The 19306-nt window shown below is 47.8% G+C and overlaps 1 protein-coding gene across 2 annotated transcripts in view; it reads right to left on the bottom strand.

Annotated features, from left to right (window-relative positions):
- Nucleotides 1–15803: 15803 nt before the first annotated feature.
- Nucleotides 15804–19306, bottom strand: part of RP9 (RP9 pre-mRNA splicing factor) — a 90748-nt gene continuing 87245 nt past the window's right edge. For both annotated transcript variants that reach the window (XM_063922553.1, XM_063922552.1), the window contains exon 7: nt 15804–16777. In XM_063922553.1, the coding sequence (XP_063778623.1) occupies nt 16615–16777 (163 nt within the window). In that variant the 3' untranslated portion in view covers nt 15804–16614. The remainder of the gene's footprint in view (nt 16778–19306) is intronic.

Raw genomic sequence — 19306 nt, 5'->3', positions numbered from 1 at the left:
ACCCCAGGCTGACCTGTGTTCCGACTCCCTCTGGAGCTCAGTGTCCAGTAGCCTAAGACTTCAATCCTCCTGCAGGCAGGTGAGTTGCAAGTCTCTCCCCTAAGTCCCTCGTTGCAGTGCTCCTGTCGCCAGCAGGAGACACTGATTAGAAACCTAAAAAAAAACTTTTCTAACTAGCTCTTTAAGAGAGCCACCTAGATTGCACCCTCTCGGACGGGCACAAAAACCTAACTGAGGCTTGGAGGAGGGTCATGGGGGGAGGAGCCAGTACACACCATGTGACCTAAAAGGCTTTTTTAGATGTGCCCTGTCTCCTGCGGAGCCCGCTATTCCCCATGGTCCTGACGGAGTCCCCAGCATCCACTAGGACGTTAGAGAAATAAACGATAAAAATCAATTTCCAATTTACAGTAATATTAGTTACAACAGATCAGGCATACATTACATATTACCGCCTATATATACATATGTAATATACTTCCTATACTACAATATCCGTAGTGAATCACCATGCATATATTAGTTCTAACATAATATGCATATTATTTATAACATATGCCTGCACCTCGTGCTGCGGATATAATCATCCCCCCCTGTGTCCCGCGATCTCCCCCTGTGCAGCCTTAGTGCTGTCCCCTCTCCCACCGCCATAGCTAGCAGAGGGGAGCCGGAGAGCAGCGGGGGACGGATGCAGAAGCCCAGCGGCGGCAGCCTGTCTGTCCGCGGCTGGGCTGAATAGCGGGCAGCGGGAGCGCACTGTGATCAGTGTGCTCCCTCTGAGAACGACGTGCGACCAGAGCGCCGGGCGGGCAGTGAGGCAGGCATCGGGCGGCTAGGTAGCGGCGGCCAGCGGGGTCTGTAGCGGCGGCCAGCGGGGAGCATGGAGCGGGCGGCCAGCGGCGGAAGACCACGCTCCCAGCACCTGCTGTGTGTCTGGGAGCATGCAGTACTGGGGGAGTGCACTAACCTTGCGGAAGCTGTGGAAGCTAACCGCATGCAGTCTCTCCTTCGTCTTGTGGCAGCAGCGCTGAAAGCGCTTGTTAGAAAAAATTACGACTCCTCTGAAATCTCCTCCACCCAGCTGGAGGAGATGGCCGCTCAATCCTGGACCCTCACTTCTCTGTAAGTGGGGAAAGGACCGCATGCTGCCTGGCTGACACGGCCGTGCTTCTCCTGCAAGCGCCCACGTGTCAGCAGCGGCTGGAGGCAGTACAATTCCGGACCCACACTTCTTAGTAAGTGGGGAAGGTATTGTCTGTAAATCATCAAAAATGAAATGTAAAAAGTAAAATCAAAATTTAGCTTTCAGCTCATGATGTGCTTCCTTGAGGCACATAAAAACACTGAGGATCCTGGGAGTATGGAGGAAGGAAGAGGAGGGTTGCTCATTTAAATATTTAAATGTGCCTTCCTTTGCTATGCACCGTCCATATCCCAAGAGTACTCCAGTGACCCCTAGTGGATGAAAAAGAAATACTTACTGGGATCTGTTGGGATTCCGCTGTCAGTCTTCTGACTGTCTGGATATAGTACCCAACCCATTTTAAGTGGTGAAGACTGGACTCAGCAAGATTTTAGTCTGGCACGAACGCTCTAAATTTTCTACTCTCTTTCTATTTTTTCCCTATTTCAGTTTATTTAGATTTAAAGCAGAAGTTGGTGTTTTCACCTGCTTATTGTATAGATATTATTTTTTGCTCCTTTTCATCTTTTTGTATTTTTTTCTTTAAATTAGTGTTTTAGAGTTTCAAAATATAAAAAAAAAAATAGGATTTTGGTTACCTACCGGTAAATCCTTTCCTCGTAGTCCATAGAGGATGCTGGGGTCCATATTAGTACCATGGGGTATAGACAGGTCCACCAGGAGCCATTGGCACTTTAAGAGTTTAACACTGTGGGCTGGCTCCTCCCTCTATGCCCCTCCTACCAGACTCTAGAAACTGTGCCCGAGAAGACGACATACTTCGAGAGAAGGAATTACACAGATAATGGCGAGATTCATACCAGCTCACAGAAACATGCAAATCCAGCCAACATGTCAGAACAACTCAGCAACAGCTGAAACAGTAAATAACGCAGAACTTACCTAGCAACCAGGTAACACTGAACAATAAAAATCAATGCAGGAAAACGAAGCGCTGGGCGGGCGCCCAGCATCCTCTACGGACTACGAGAAAAGGATTTACCGGTAGGTAACCAAAATCCTATTTTCTCTTACGTCCTAAAGGATGCTGGGGTCCATATTAGTACCATGGGGATGTACCAAAGCTCGCAGTACGGGAGGGAGAGCGCGGAGGCTCCTGCAACACTGCTTGACCAAACTTGAGGTCATCAGAGGCCAAAGTATCGAACTTGTAAAGCTTGGCAAACGTGTTAGACCCAGACCAAGTAGCTGCTCGGCCGAGTTGTACCGCTGAGACACCCCGGGCAGCCGCGCAGGAAGAGCCCACTTTACGAGTAGAGTGGGCCTTTACAGATCTCGGACACGGCAATCCTGCCGTGGAATAAGCATGCTGGATAGTGAACCTGATCCAGTAGGAAATCGACTGCTTAGAAGCAGGACATCCAATTTTTTGGGATCATAGAGGACAAACAGAGAGTCAGTTTTCCTATGACAAGCCGTCCTCTTCACGTAAATCTTCAAAGTCCTCACTACATCCAAGGCCTTTGAAGTAATTGAGGAGTCAGTAGCCACTGCCACCACAATAGGTTGGTTGATGTGGAAAGCTGACACAACCTTAGGCAGGAACTGTGGACGAGTCCTAAGTTGCGCCCTGTCTTCATGGAAGATCAGATAGGGGCTTTTACAAGATAAAGCCCCCAATTCCGACACGCGTCGTGCAGAAGCCAAGGCCTTCCACGTGAGAAACTTGAGATCAGCCTCCTGTAGAGGCTCAAACCAAGCAGATTGCAGGAACTGCAACACCACATCAAGATCCCATGGAGCCGTAGGCGCCACAAAGGGAGGCTGGATGTGCAGAACCCCTTTCAAAAAGGTCTGAACCTCAGGAAGAACAGCCAATTGTTTTTGGAAAAAGATGGACAAAGCAGAGATCTGGACCTTGATGGAGCCCAATCTCAGTCCCATATCCACCCCTGCTTGCAGTAAAAGGAGAAAACGTCCAAGTTGAAACTCCACCGCTGGAAACTTCTTGGCCTCACACCAAGAAATATATTTCTTCCAAATGCGATGGTAATGTTTAGACGTTACCCCCTTCCTGGCCTGTATCAGGGTAGGAATGACCTCACTCGGAATACCTTTCCGAGCTAAGATCTGGTGTTCAACCAACATGCCTTCAAACGTAGCCGCGGTAAATCCTGATAAGCGAATGGTCCCTGCAGAAGCAGATCTTCCTGAAGAGGTAAAGGCCGTGGATCTTCCAGCAGATCTGCGTACCAAGCCCTCCTTGGCCAGTCCGGAGCAATGAGGATTGCCAGAACCTCTGTTCTTCTCACGAGCTGAAGAACCCTTGGTATCAGAGGAAGTGGAGGGAACACAGAACACTTGAACACCCATGGTGTTACCAGTGCGTCCACCGCCACTGCCTGTGGGTCTCTTGACCTGGAACAGTACCTCTGTAGCTTCTTGTTGAGGCGTGAGGCCATCATGTCTATGTGGGGAAGCCCCCACCAACCGGTTACCTCCTCGAACACCTCCGGATGGAGGCCGCACTTCCCTGGATGGAGATTGTGTCTGCTGACGAAGTCTACTTCCCAGTTGTCTACGCCCGGAATGAAGATTGCCGACATTGCCACCGCGTGCCTTTCTGCCCAGCTGAGGATTTTTGACACCTCTGCCATGGCAGCCCTGCTCTTCGTTCCGCCTTGACGATTTGTGTAGGCCACTGTGGTCACATTGTCCGACTGCACCTGAACAGCCTGATGCTGTAGAAGGTGTGCTGCCTGCAGAAGGGCGCTGTACACGGCCCTGAGTTACAAAATGTTTATTGGGAGGAGTGACTCCTGATCCGACCATCGTCGCTGGAAGGTTTCTCCCAGAGCGACAGCTCCCCAACCTCTTAGACTTGCATCTGTGGTTAAAAGGATCCAGTCTTGAATGCCGAACCTTCGCCCTTCCAGAAGGCGTGGAAGTTGCAGCCACCAGAGGAGTGAAATCCTGGCTTTCAGAGACAGGCGAATCCTCTTGTGCATGTGTAGGTGAGAGCCCGACCACTGGTCCAAGAGGTCCAATTGAAAAGGTCGAGCATGAAACCTGCCGTACTGCAGAGCCTCGTAGGCAGCAACCATCTTCCCCAGAAGGCATATGCATTGATGAACAGATATCCATATCCTTCATTCTATCACATAATTATTTTCTGTTTCTGGGTGATTTTTATCTTCAGGTAATGGGTACGGCCATGGGGACCAGGTTCGCACCCAGCTATGCCAACCTCTACATGGGGGAGTTTGAACAAACCCATGTGTGGGGGGGCGGCTGGGAGGCGAACCTGGTCCTCTATGGCCGCTACATAGATGATCTCTTCATCATTTGGGATGGGGATTCACACTCCGCTACACAGTTCATTCAGTCACTATCACGTAATAAGTATAACCTCACTTTTACTTCCCAGTTTCACACCACCAAAATTAATTTTTTAGATATTGATTTAGAGATTATCAATAATAAAATAGTCACGTCCACATTTAATAAAAAGACTAATACCAACTCCTTTTTGCACTTTAGTAGTGCACATCATAAACCTTGGAAGCAAAATATTCCTAAGGGACAACTTATCCGCCTTAGAAGAAACTGCTCCAATTTTACCACTTTCATTGAACAAGCGGAGACCCTACTCACTTCCTTTAGAGAGTGTGGGTATCCGGATAACATTTTACAAAAAGCCTTTACGGAGGTTTCTGACTTGGATAGAAACAGCCTCTTACAACATCATCCTAAAAGAGAAGAAGACCCAACTAAAAAAGATAGGAGTTCTGCATTTATATGTAAATTCAACAGCTGTGCAGGTCAGATACGTAGCATAATAAATAAAAATTATAAAATTTTGAAACAGGACCGCATCTTGGTGGAGACACTTCCTCAAGCTCCACTCATTGTCTATCGAAAAAACAGGTCTTTAAAAACTCTTTTAGCTCCAAGCTTTTTGAAAAAAGTAGAGAATAAAGACTGTACTGGAAAACAAGAAGCAGGCTCTGAATGGTTGACAAAAAAACCTCTGGGCTTTTTTCATTGTGGCAAAAATAAATGCCAAGTCTGTCTCCATACATTAAGGAAAACTGTGTCAATCGAATTACCAAATAAAATAGATACTCACTTTATTAAATCATTTATAAACTGTGACTCCTCCTATGTAGTTTACCTCCTCTGGTGCAGTTGCAATCTATACTATGTGGGCCGTACCACTAGGAAACTGCGTACCAGGTTCATGGAGCATAAAAGAAACATTGCAAAAGGTTTTTTTCAACATAGTGTGTCTCGACATTTTTACTCCATACATCAGAAAGATCCCAGCTGTCTCTCAATTTTGGCATTGGAACATATAGCCCCTACGGGGAGAGGGGGTGATAGATTTTCGTTATTATGCAAGAGAGAAATATACTGGATGCTTCAGTTTAATTCAGTGCACCCCTCAGGTCTAAATGAGACAATGGAACTGAATATAGTGGTTTAGTATATATTGAGTATATTGGACCATCTTCTCATGTGGATCCCATGCTCACGGCCACTCTCGAGACCAACAGGTACAGGTGACAAATCTGTGTCACCTGTGTGTGGTCTGTATGGCCTTGGAGACTCCCACGTAACCCTGGACGGGACAGTGTTCACACCTGTCAGCACGTCTAGGATTAGCGGTCATTCAAAACTTCTTTTTGAGTGTTTAGGAACTCCTGCCAACTGGAGTCACTCCTAGGCTGTACAGCCACCCTAGGTTTTCGACAGGGCTGTGAGGATTTGGGTCTAACATGTTTTAGAAATTCTCTCAGCATTAAATGTATATATAATTGCCTTTTAGACTCAATATGAGTCAGTTTCTTTCATTTATCATATATAAGTAGACATTTATGAATGGGACTACTTTCCCTATAACCATAATGTATATCATCACTATAATATAACCTAGCTGTTTCCCATTCTAAGTGATATGAGCACTGTAATGTTTGTCACTATTTGTCATGTAATACCTGGCGGGTACAATGATATTCTAGTACACGATCATGTGGGCTGTATAATGTTATGCTGTTAAGGGACATTGGAATTATTAGAAACGAGCTACTAACCAATGTGGGTACAATGACCCTATTATAGTAAATGTTTATATTCATTTATAATTGTTTCTTGAGTAGCCCTTCAGTGGGAATATATGTCTGCAGCTATATAAATGGAAAGTTTTTTGGTCACATGATAGCGGGTGGATGGTGACGTGCACCACGTAGGTGCACGTTCAGGTTACCTAGCAACCAGCCCTACAAACACGTGCCCTCCGGAGTTCCGATCACGTGACAGCGGCGTCACGTTGTGCACACTACGCGGATACACGCATGAGTTGCCTAGCAACCGGGACGCTCCAGTAAAGCCTATTGCACGTGACGCCGCTTGTCACGTGACCCGGAAGGAACACACAGCGCTATACGGAGCCACGGAGATAAATCTCCCCATCTATATATATAAGTCTGTGGATATTCATGTAAGTTTTATATTCATTATGGGGACACCTTCATCCCAGTAATTGGGGGAGGGAAGTCTCTGGAACTAATGTATCCGATCACAAGTGGCTGTCTATAATAAACAGGGGGTGAGTCATGTGACTACTCTGACCTCTGACCCTCCAGATCTTAAAGATTTATTTTATGGATTTGTGGTTTCTTAAAGTTCTTTTTCATGTGGGTTTGCCTCCCAATCTTTTATATATATATTATGAGTATACTATCTGTGGAATTTCTGTATTTTTATCATGACTGTGGATGATTGATTATTCTTACATCACACCTGTGGGGCATCAGGTCATTAAATGGGGTATAAATAGATCCCAAAAATCAGTTGGAGCCATACTTCTGATGAAGCTAGGTGACCTTACCTAGGGAAACGCGTTAAGTGTTGAAGCTGCGACGACCATTACAAGTGTTCCACTTTCAAGTCTGATCCAGATATGGACTTTCAAACCTGCCTTTTTTGAACTCTGAGGAATCTATCTACACAGCATTGATGAGAGAGACCCAGGTGGTTCCATTGCCACAGCTTGCTTGCTGAAAAATCACCACACCTCTGGAAGCCACACGGGTAATACCAGCTGTATATACTTCCTTTCACCAGAGAACTTTGCACAAGGCACTTAGTCCGGGATCCTTTTGTGGACACTGAAAGCAGCCATCTTTAAACATTTTCTCAGCTCCAGATATGCCTCAATTTTATATCAGATATATATGTCCAGTATGTTTTTAGTTTTTAGTTTGTGATGTACAGGTAATAAATTTTATGTTATTTTTATTGAAATTGATCCACAGTCATTATTATTATTGGAGAAACACATAAGCGCCAGTTTACACTTTTTTATTCTGAAATATTTTCAGGGACTGACAATCCCTTCTGACAGCTGTGACAGCGCGTCTGGGCCATTTTCTTTTCATTGATGAACAGATACCCGGGTAGGTCTTAGGACATCCCGGGCCATTGTTTGAATCACCAACGCTTTTTCCACCGGGAGAAATACCCTCTGCACTTCCGTGTCGAGGATCATTCCCAGGAAAGACAGCCGCCTTGTCGGCTCCAGATGAGACTTTGGAAGGTTCAGGATCGAACCGTGCTTCCTGAGCAGCTGTGTCGTGAGCGCGATGGACCGCAACAACCTCTCCCTGGACGACGCCTTGATTAGGAGATCGTCCAGATATGGAATTATGTTCACCCCGTTTGCGGAGGAGAACCATCATCTTCGCCATTACCTTGGTGAAGATCCACGGTGCCGTAGAGAGGCCAAACGCCAGCTCCTGGAACTGATAGTGATCGTCCATCAGTGCAAATCTGTGATATGCTTGATGCGGCGCCCAAATGGGAATGTGGAGGTAAGCATCCTTGATGTCCAGAGACACCAGGAACTCCCCCTCCGTCAGTCCTGAGATGACCGCTCTCAGAGATTCCATCTTGAATTTGAACTCCCTGAGGTAAGGGTTCAAAGACTAAGTTTAGAATAGGCCGTACCGAACCATCCGGTTTTGGTACCACAAAAAGGTTTGAATAATAACCCTTGTTCCACTATTGAGGTGGGACCGGAACAATGACCTCTGACACCACCAATTTCTTGATGGCCTCCAGAAGAATTGTCCTGTCCGCCAGCAGGGCTGGCAAGCCTGACTTGAAGAAACGGTGAGGCGGAGGATCTTGAATCTCCAGTCTGTACCCTCTGGACACTATATCCAAGACCCAGTGGTCCAGATCAGACGACACCCAGACGTGACTGAACTGCCGGAGTCTTGCCCCCACCTGACCTTCCTCCAGGCCTAGCTGTCCACCGTCATGCGGAGGACTTAGGGGTATCAGAAGCGGGCTTCTGGGTCTGGGAACCTGCGGGAGCAGGTTTCTTTCCCTTGGCATGACCACCTCTGAAGGTGTTCGAAGGCTTATTCTTTCTAGGCCTTGCGGACCGAAAGGACTGTGACGTGGAAGATGAAAAAGGCTTCTGCGTAGCCGATGCAGCTGAGGGGAGAAAAGGAGACTTACCCGCGGTAGCCGTGGCAACCCACGCATCCAGCGCCTCCCCAAAGAGAGCCTGACCTTTGTATGGTAGGCCCTCCACACACTTCCTGGATTCCGCATCCGCAGACCAGTTGCGCAGCCAGAGACCCCTGCGAGCCGAGACAGACATGGAGGAAATCCCCGCAGCCATGGAACCCAGGTCTTTCATGGAATCCACCAGGAACCCTGCAGAATCCTAAATATTACGTCAAAATAAATCAACGTCACCCTTGTCCAGCGTAGACGACTCCTCCTGTAGAGTGATTGACCACCTGGCAATAGCTTTAGCAATCCACTTTTGTGAGAATGTACCGCAGGGGCCCCCGAGGAGGCAGTATCAGACCATACAACCATAGAGGACTGGAGGACCTGAGTGGCATGCTCAGTCCTAGCAACCCTATCAGATATCTGAGAAATAGTCCCCCTCAGAGAGACTAACCATTCTGGCTCTCTAGCTGGGATCTGCGCTAAAACAGTGCAATCCTGATTACATGGTATGGAGTCTTCCTGGGAAGACAAATCCTCTGCAGCATATGAAACAGTGTCCCTAGACATGTTGTCACACACCCTCAAACACACAGGGTATTATGTAGACAGAGTTTCCCCCCCAAGAGTGGCAGAGAGACACAGAGACTGGAGCCAACCCACACACAGCGCTATTTGAGTATAGGTAGACCCTAAACCCGCGCTGGCTGTGCCCCTTAATAGGTGACACAGCCTATAATACAGCCACACACCCCCCCCCCCTCTTCTACAACCCCCTGGTACCGTACAGATAGCTAGAGATTGCTCCTGAGGGACCTGGATCCACTTGGCAGTGAGTGCAAGCAGGAAAAAATAAGAATTTACTTACCGATAATTCTATTTCTCGTAGTCCGTAGTGGATGCTGGGGACTCCGTCGGGACCATGGGGAATAGCGGCTCCGCAGGAGACAGGGCACAAAAGTAAAAGCTTTAGGATCAGGTGGTGTGCACTGGCTCCTCCCCCTATGACCCTCCTCCAAGCCTCAGTTAGGATACTGTGCCCGGACGAGCGTACACAATAAGGAAGGATTTTGAATCCCGGGTAAGACTCATACCAGCCACACCAATCACACTGTACAACCTGTGATCTGAACCCAGTTAACAGCATGATAACAGCGGAGCCTCTGAAAAGATGGCTCACAACAATAATAACCCGATTTTTGTAACAATAACTATGTACAAGTATTGCAGACAATCCGCACTTGGGATGGGCGCCCAGCATCCACTACGGACTACGAGAAATAGAATTATCGGTAAGTAAATTCTTATTTTCTCTGACGTCCTAAGTGGATGCTGGGGACTCCGTCAGGACCATGGGGATTATACCAAAGCTCCCAAACGGGCGGGAGAGTGCGGATGACTCTGCAGCACCGAGTGAGAGAACTCCAGGTCCTCCTCAGCCAGGGTGTGCCCCTGACCAAGTAGCAGCTCGGCAAAGTTGTAAAGCCGAGACCCCTCGGGCAGCCGCCCAAGATGAGCCCACCTTCCTTGTGGAATGGGCATTTACATATTTTGGCTGTGGCAGGCCTGCCACAGAATGTGCAAGCTGAATTGTACTACACATCCAACTAGCAATCGTCTGCTTAGAAGCAAGAGCACCCAGTTTGTTGGGTGCATACAGGATAACAGCAAGTCAGTTTTCCTGACTCCAGCCGTCCTGGAAACCTATATTTTCAGGGCCCTGACAACATCTAGCAACTTGGAGTCCTCCAAGTCCCTAGTATCCGCAGGTACCACAATAAGCTGGTTCAGGTGAAACGCTGACACCACCTTAGGGAGAAACTGGGGACGAGTCCGCAGCTCTGCCCTGTCCGAATGGACAATCAGATATGGGCTTTTGTGAGACAAAGCCGCCAATTCTGACACTCGCCTGGCCGAGGCCAGGGCCAACAGCATGGTCACTTTCCATGTGAGATATTTCAAATCCACAGATTTGAGCGGTTTAAACCAATGTGATTTGAGGAATCCCAGAACTACGTTGAGATCCCACAGTGCCACTGGAGGCACAAAAGGGGGTTGTATATGCAGTACTCCCTTGACAAACTTCTGGACTTCAGGAACTGAAGCCAATTCTTTCTGGAAGAAATTCGACAGGGCCGAAATTTGAACCTTAATGGACCCCAATTTGAGGCACATAGACACTCCTGTTTGCAGGAAATGTAGGAATCGACCGAGTTGAAATTCCTCCGTGGGGGCCTTCCTGGCCTCACACCATGCAACATATTTTCGCCAAATGCGGTGATAATGTTGTGTGGTCACCTCCTTCCTGGCTCTGACCAGGGTAGGGATGACCTCTTCCGGAATGCCTTTTTCCCTTAGGATCCGGCGTTCAACCGCCATGCCGTCAAACGCAGCCGCGGTAAGTCTTGGAACAGACATGATCCTTGCTGAAGCAAGTCCCTTCTTAGTATCTCTTGAAGTTCCGGGTACCAAGTCCTTCTTGGCCAATCCGGAGCCACGAGTATAGTTCTTACTCCTCTCCTTCTTATAATTCTCAGTACCTTGGGTATGAGAGGCAGAGGAGGGAACACATACACCGACTGGTACACCCACGGTGTTACCAGAGCGTCCCAGCTATTGCCTGAGGGTCTCTTGACCTGGCGCAATACCTGTCCAGTTTTTTGTTCAGACGGGACGCCATCATGTCCACCTTTGGTCTTTCCCAACGGTTCATAATCATGTGGAAGACTTCCAGATGAAGTCTCCACTCTCCCGGGTGGAGGTCGTGCCTGCTGAGGAAGTCTGCTTCCCAGTTGTCCACTCCCGGAATGAACACCGCTAACAGTGTTATCACATGATTTTTCGCCCAGCGAAGAATCCTTGCTGCCATTGCCCTCCTGCTTCTTGTGCCGCCCTGTCTGTTTACGTGGGCGACTGCCGTGATGTTGTCCGACTGGATCAGCACCGGTTGACTTTGAAGCAGAGGTCTTCCTAGGCTCAGAGCATTGTAAATTGCCCTTAGCTCCAGTATATTTATGTGGAGAGAAGTCTCCAGACTTGACCACACTCCTTGGAAATTTCTTCCCTGTGTGACTGCTCCCCAGCCTCTCAGGCTGGCATCCGTGGTCACCAGGACCCAGTCCTGAATGCCGAATCTGCTGCCCTCTAGTAGATGAGCACTCTGCAGCCACCACAGAAGAGACACCCTTGTCCTTGGAGACAGGATTATCCGCTGATGCATCTGAAGATGCGATCCGGACCATTCGTCCAGCAGATCCCACTGAAAAATTCTTTCGTGAAATCTGCCGAATGGAATCGCTTCGTAAGAAGCCACCATTTTTCCCAGGACTCTTGTGCATTGATGCACTGACACTTGGCCTGGTTCTAGGAGGTTCCTAACTAGCTCGGATAACTCCCAGGCTTTCTCCTCCGGGAGAAACACCTTTTTCTGGACTGTGTCCAGAATCATCCCTAGTAACAGCAGACGTGTCGTCGGAATCAGCTGCGATTTTGGAATATTTAGAATCCACCCATGCTGTCGTAGAACTACTTGAGATAGTGCTACTCCAACCTCCAACTGTTCTCTGGACCTTGCCCTTATCAGGAGATCGTCCAAGTAAGGGATAATTAAGACGCCTTTTCTTTGAAGAATCATCATCATTTCGGCCATTACCTTGGTAAAGACCCGGGGTGCCGTGGACAATCCAAACGGCAGCGTCTGAAACTGATAGTGACAGTTCTGTACCACGAACCTGAGGTACCCTTGGTGAGAAGGGCAATTTGGGACATGGAGGTAAGCATCCTTGATGTCCAGGGACACCATATAGTCCCCTTCTTCCTGGTTCGCTATCACTGCTCTGAGTGACTCCATCTTGATTTGAACCTTTGTATGTAAGTGTTCAAAGATTTCAGATTTAGAATAGATCTTACCGAGCCGTCTGGCTTCAGTACCACAAATAGTGTGGAATAATACCCTTTTCCTTGTTGTAGGAGGGGTACTTTGATTATCACCTGCTGGGAATACAGCTTGTGAATTGTTTCCAATAATGCCTCCCTGTCGGAGGGAGACGTTGGTAAAGCAGATTTCAGGAACCTGCGAGGGGGAGACGTCTCGAATTTCCAATCTGTACCCCTGGGATACTACTTGTAGGATCAAGGGGTCCACTTGCGAGTGAGCCCACTGCGCGCTGAAACTCTTGAGACGACCCCCCCCACCGCACCTGAGTCCGCTTGTACGGCCCCAGCGTCATGCTGAGGACTTGGCAGAAGCGGTGGAGGGCTTCTGTTCCTGGGAAGGGGCTGCCTGCTGCAGTCTTCTTCCGTTCCTCTACCCCTGGGCAGATATGACTGGCCTTTTGCCCGCTTGCCCTTATGGGGACGAAAGGACTGAGGCTGAAAAGACGGTGTCTTTTTCTGCTGTGATGTGACTTGGGGTAAAAAGGTGGATTTTCCAGCTGTTGCCGTGGCCACCAGGTCCGATGGACCGACCCCAAATAACTCCTCCCCTTTATACGGCAATACTTCCATGTGCCGTTTGGAATCTGCATCACCTGACCACTGTCGTGTCCATAAACATCTTCTGGCAGACATGGACATCGCACTTACTCATGATGCCAGAGTGCAAATATCCCTCTGTGCATCTCGTATATATAGAAATGCTCTATAGTCAATAAAATACTGTCCCTGTCAAGGGTATCAATATTTTCAGTCAGGGAATCCGACCAAGCCACCCCAGCGCTGCACATCCAGGCTGAGGCGATCGCTGGTCGCAGTATAACACCAGTATGTGTGTATATACTTTTTAGGATATTTTCCAGCCTCCTATTAGCTGGCTCCTTGAGGGCGGCCGTATCTGGAGACGGTAACGCCACTTGTTTTGATAAGCGTGTGAGCGCCTTTTCTATCGGGGGAAACCCACGCATCATCACACACTTCAATTAATTTATCTGATTCAGGAAAAACTACAGGCAGTTTTTTCACACCCCACATAATACCCTTTTTTGTGGTACTTGTAGTATCAGAAATATGTAACACCTCCTTCATTGCCCTTAACATGTAACGTGTGGCCCTAATGGAAAATACGTTTGTTTCTTCACCGTCGACACTGGAGTCAGTGTCCGTGTCTGTGTCGACCGACTGAGGTAATGGGCGTTTTAAAGCCCCTGACGGTGTTTGAGACGCCTGGACAGGTACTAATTGGTTTGCCGGCCGTCTCATGTCGACAACCGACCTTGCAGCTTGTTGACATTATCACGTAATTCCCTAAATAAGCCATCCATTCCGGTGTCGACTCCCTAGAGAGTGACATCACCATTACAGGCAATTGCTCCGTCTCCTCACCAACATCGTCCTCATACATGTCGACACACACGTACCGACACACAGCACACACACAGGGAATGCTCTGATAGAGGACAGGACCCCACTAGCCCTTTGGGGAGACAGAGGGAGAGTTTGCCAGCACACACCAAAACGCTATAATTTTACAGGGACAACCTTATATAAGTGTTTTCCCTTATAGCATCTTAATATGTAATAATATCGCCACAAAAATGCCCCCCCCCCCCTCTGTTTTAACCCTGTTTCTGTAGTGCAGTGCATGGGAGAGCCTGGGAGCCTTCCCACCAGCAGTTCTGTGAGGGAAAATGGCGCTGTGTGCTGAGAATAGGCCCCGCCCCCTTTTCGGCGGGCTTCTTCTCCCGTTTTTCTGACAACCTGGCAGGGGTTAAATACATCCATATAGCCCCAGGGGCTATATGTGATGTATTTTTAGCCAGCATAGGTACTTTCATTGCTGCCCAGGGCGCCCCCCCAAGCGCCCTGCACCCTCAGTGACCGTTGGTGTGAAGTGTGCTGAGAGCAATGGCGCACAGCTGCAGTGCTGTGCGCTACCTTAAGAAGACTGGGAAGTCTTCAGCCGCCGATTTCTGGACCTCTTCTCTCTTCAGCATCTGCAAGGGGGTCGGCGGCGCGGCTCCGGTGACCCATCCAGGCTGTACCTGTGATCGTCCCTCTGGAGCTAGTGTCCAGTAGCCTAAGAAGCCAATCCATCCTGCACGCAGGTGAGTTCACTCCTTCTCCCCTAAGTCCCTCGATGCAGTGAGCCTGTTGCCAGCAGGACTCACTGAAAATAAAAAACCTAACAAAACTTTTACTCTAAGCAGCTCTTTAGGAGAGCCACCTAGATTGCACCCTTCTCGGCCGGGCACAAAGATCTAACTGAGGCTTGGAGGAGGGTCATAGGGGGAGGAGCCAGTGCACACCACCTGATCCTAAAGCTTTTACTTTTGTGCCCTGTCTCCTGCGGAGCCGCTATTCCCCATGGTCCTGACGGAGTCCCCAGCATCCACTTAGGACGTCAGAGAAATGGCGCTGAATGCTGCTGGGTCCGCTCTGAGGAGAAGGCCCCCTCAATGGCGCTGTCTTCCCGCTCTCTGAATGATTATACTGGCCGGAGGAGTTGTGCTGGCCTGGATCCGCAGACCCAGACAGGCTTGATGTGACCAGTGTAGGGTCCGGAGCTGGCCCAGGGCACACCCCCAGCGCCGCACCGCAGTATCGCTGAGCCTTCCAGGAGCACGGTTAAGACCACGCTACTACCCTCTAGCCGCCCTCTTCACACTGTCCCCCAGCTTGCAAGGGGGGACAGTGACTCACTCGCCACTTCTTCAGCACCTGAGGGGGTGGCGGCTGGCTGCCGGGGCGAGCGTTCCCCTGTAGCGGGGCGCGATCAATCCCCTCTGGAGCTCACGTCCAGTCAGCGGGAGCAGTGGCTCAAGACCCCGCAGGGCGGACATTGCTCCCCCCCCCCCCCCCCCCTCGCTGCAGGGAGGCTGTCGCCAGGAGCCTCCCTGTAAAATAACAAAACCTGAAAAGAAATAAAAAACTCTTTTTTTAAGAGAACTCTGTAGAGCTCCCCTAGCTGTGACCGGCTCCTCCGGGCACATTTTTTAAACTGAGTCTGGTAGGAAGGGCATAGAGGGAGGAGCCAGCCCACACTATTAAACTCTGAAAGTGCCAATGGCTCCTGGTGGTCCCGTCTATACCCCATGGTACTAATATGGACCCCAGCATCCTCTAGGACGGACGTTAGACAAATTATGCCATTTAATAAAGGGGGTAGGGAAGGAGGGTGGAAAGAGATGTTGAAAGATACCCAATTGGAGGATTTTATTCTGCCTTCATAAACATTATTGATCTGAGGGTGAAAAAAGTCTGTACTAGTTGTGCTACATAACAAGAGTGTGGTCCTGCAAAGGTAACTTTCTAAAAACAATGTTGAAACTGTTCACAATACTGTTTTATAGAATAAAATAAATACATTAGACTTCAAATAAACAAAATAGCAAAGGAAAGTGTCTAATTTTTGGAACATAAATTTGTATAAGGTTCCAAGACACAAAAACAGTATTTTAAAAATTTTACAAAGTTACAAATACATTTAAATCACACTTGTAATGCTTAAAGTATTTAGAACAGAGCATTAGGGATGGCCTTCGACCATTGACAGTTTTCATTTGATGGTTTTACCATCGATGTCGTAGGTGCGATGCTGCACATTAGTGGCGGAGGTCTGATGTCTCTGGTTTGGGCATGCGCGGCTTTGTTGTGTACATCCGCAGCATCCAGCCTTTGATGGTTTTCTACCGATGGTTAAAAACAATTGCCCATCATTGGCGTGTTCCTACAAGGACTAACCTACTTAGCAAGGACTCTAAGTCTTTCGGAGGTAAAATGATCTTAAATTCTGCTGGACACAGATATGGTCACGAAACAAAATATTACTGAAATAGTGATGTCATTAAACGTACCACATGTACCAGCAACTTTTAGGCCTGTTTACTTTCATAATATTTTAGCTTAATCTGCTGGCAACAGCACTAATGGCCTCTTCTCGATGTATTAAGACAACATAATGCTTTATCTAGAAGATTATTTACACTGCAAGCTTCCTTTACTGGTGCTTAATCAGAAGCAGAGTTTCTGTGGGAAGATTTGCGCTTTTTTTTCTTCTTCTTTTTGTCTTTCTTCTTTTTCTTTTTCTTGTGCTTTCCTCTGGAATCATGTGAGCTGTCGCTGCTGTCTTCAGATGTTGAGTCTTCAAGAAGTTTTTTCAGTTGTTCAATCCTGAAAAATTAGAGAATTATAATTGAGCGCATACAAAGAAGGCAAAAGCTATAGCTGTTAAACCTGAACTCTGAAAGATATTAAAACATTTTCTTATTAATTGCTATTTAACAAGCCCACAGCGTTGCTTAACATGCAGTTTGCTTTATCTGTATAAATATCTATCGCTTGCCTGCTATAACGTATGATCCATATAAAAAGTTGTTCACAGATGTTATTAATATGATGTGCTTCAAACTGCCACAATCAGCCTGCTTGAGATGTCAAAACTCAGCGGGTACAGGTTACAAATTTGGTGTCCTTGCCCTAAACTAAAAACCGATTTGGAATTGTGTATATCCTGTATCATACAAATGTGTTAACAACATTCTCGCCCTTGGACTGCAATATTAACTTACATTAAATGAAATAGGGATGCAGTTTAGTTCCCTAAGGACGGGATCCCGGAGGTTGATATACCGACGTTGGAATCCCGAAGGATGCCACAAGCCCGGCGTCTAAATACAGACACTGCTCTGGATACCGGCATCAAAATATTGGCAGCCGAAATCCTGATCTACCTTCTAGCAGGACGCGCTGGCGTCCTGCCGCGGGGGGCTGGAGAGGATAGGTTTAGGCATGAGAAGGGGGGTTAGGGTGCAGGGACGGAAGGTTGGGGTTTGGTACTGGGGAGGGAGGGTTAGGCATCACCAGGGAGAGTGAGGTTTAGTCACCCACAAGGGAGGGTTATGGTGGGGGGGCAGGGGAGGGTTAGGGTACTTTACAGGGGGCTGTCGGGATGCCACTGTCTGTATTCTGACCGCAGGCATCCCATATATTGGGAAATCATACTGACCCATGAGATGCTATATGTTCAGCCACTGACTAGAGCTCAACAATGAACTTATTTACATGACATAATGGAAACATTGTGAATGTTGAGAGACGCAATGGGGGGAATTCAATTAAAAGTGGGTTGGGTGTCTGTTTTTTCCTGTCTATTAGGTAGGAAAAAACAGACACCCAACTAACTTTTCAAACAATTGAATATCCCCCAATATCTACACTTAATAGTTCCAGTTTTAGGGCACAGTTTAGGCTTAGGCTGCATGTTTGACATTTTGTCAGTACAGACAATTAACATGTCAAACTCCCGTCCATGCTGACATGTTCATATTTAGTTAATTCAGTTTTATATCCTAAACCTTACCACTGTTCCAACTACTGATCAGCAGTGACCAGTCAGAAGCGCCCACTGGGCAGCTGCTGGAAGGTAATCTCCAGCAGCTGCCAATCTCAGAGGGCCCTCCTGGCCAACCAGGTTTTGCCTTGTAAACGTTTGCTGCTTTAAAATAAACATAAGAGTTCGGCGGGAGTCTCGAAGCTGCGGCCGTCTCGCAAGCCATTACATCCGGCCCCAAATCCCATTTTTGACATGACTAGTCTTAAGAATTCCCATTTAGCAGGGTCACAGTTAAAGATGCAATAATTGTAGCACACGTCTTATCCTGTCTAACATGAATATACATATGCGAATATTGAAAGTGCTTAATCAGAAATGTGTCACAATCATAAAAAAATTATTTTCTTTCTTCCTCTAGCTACACCTCAGGGACAGGCAACCCTTGGCACCCCCAGAGTCAGTCCTTCTCCTATTATGTTCATAGCTTTTCCCATCCTGCTTCACCTCTGCCCCCGCCCTCATTGAAGAACTAGACCATAGGTCTGCAAACTCGGTCCTCATTACCCCACACAGTGCATGTTTTGCAGGTAACCCAGCAGGTGCACAGGTGTATTAATTACTCACAGACACATTTCAAAAGGTCCGCAGGTGGAGTTAATTATTTCACTTGTGATTCTGTGAGGAGACCTGCAAAAATAAGAATTTACTCACCGGTAATTCTATTCTCATAGTCCGTAGTGGATGCTGGGGACTCCGTAAGGACCATGGGGATTAGCGGCTCCGCAGGAGACTGGGCACAACTACAAAGAAAGCTTTAGACTACTGGTGTGCACTGGCTCCTCCCACTAAGACCCTCCTCCAGACCTCAGTTAGGATACTGTGCCCGGAAGAGCTGACACAATTAGGAAGGATTTTGAATCCCGGGTAAGACTCATACCAGCCACACCAATCACACCGTATAACTCGTGATACAATACCCAGTTAACAGCATGATAACTGAGCCTCTCAACAGATAGCTCAAGAATAACCCTTTAGTTAAGCAATAACTATATACAAGTATTGCAGACAATCCGCACTTGGGATGGGCGCCCAGCATCCACTACGGACTATGAGAAATAGAATTACCGGTGAGTAAATTCTTATTTTCTCTAACGTCCTAAGTGGATGCTGGGGACTCCGTAAGGACCATGGGGATTATACCAAAGCTCCCAAACGGGCGGGAGAGTGCGGATGACTCTGCAGCACCGAATGAGAGAACTCAAGGTCCTCCTCAGCCAGGGTATCAAATTTGTAGAATTTAGCAAACGTGTTTGCCCCTGACCAAGTAGCAGCTCGGCAAAGTTGAAGAGCCGAGACCCCTCGGGCAG

Source organism: Pseudophryne corroboree, chromosome 5 (genome assembly GCF_028390025.1).
Source record: "Pseudophryne corroboree isolate aPseCor3 chromosome 5, aPseCor3.hap2, whole genome shotgun sequence".
Taxonomy (NCBI): domain Eukaryota; kingdom Metazoa; phylum Chordata; class Amphibia; order Anura; family Myobatrachidae; genus Pseudophryne; species Pseudophryne corroboree.
The sequence above is the reverse complement of the archived record's forward strand: the minus strand, read 5'-3'. Positions and strand labels throughout refer to the sequence as shown.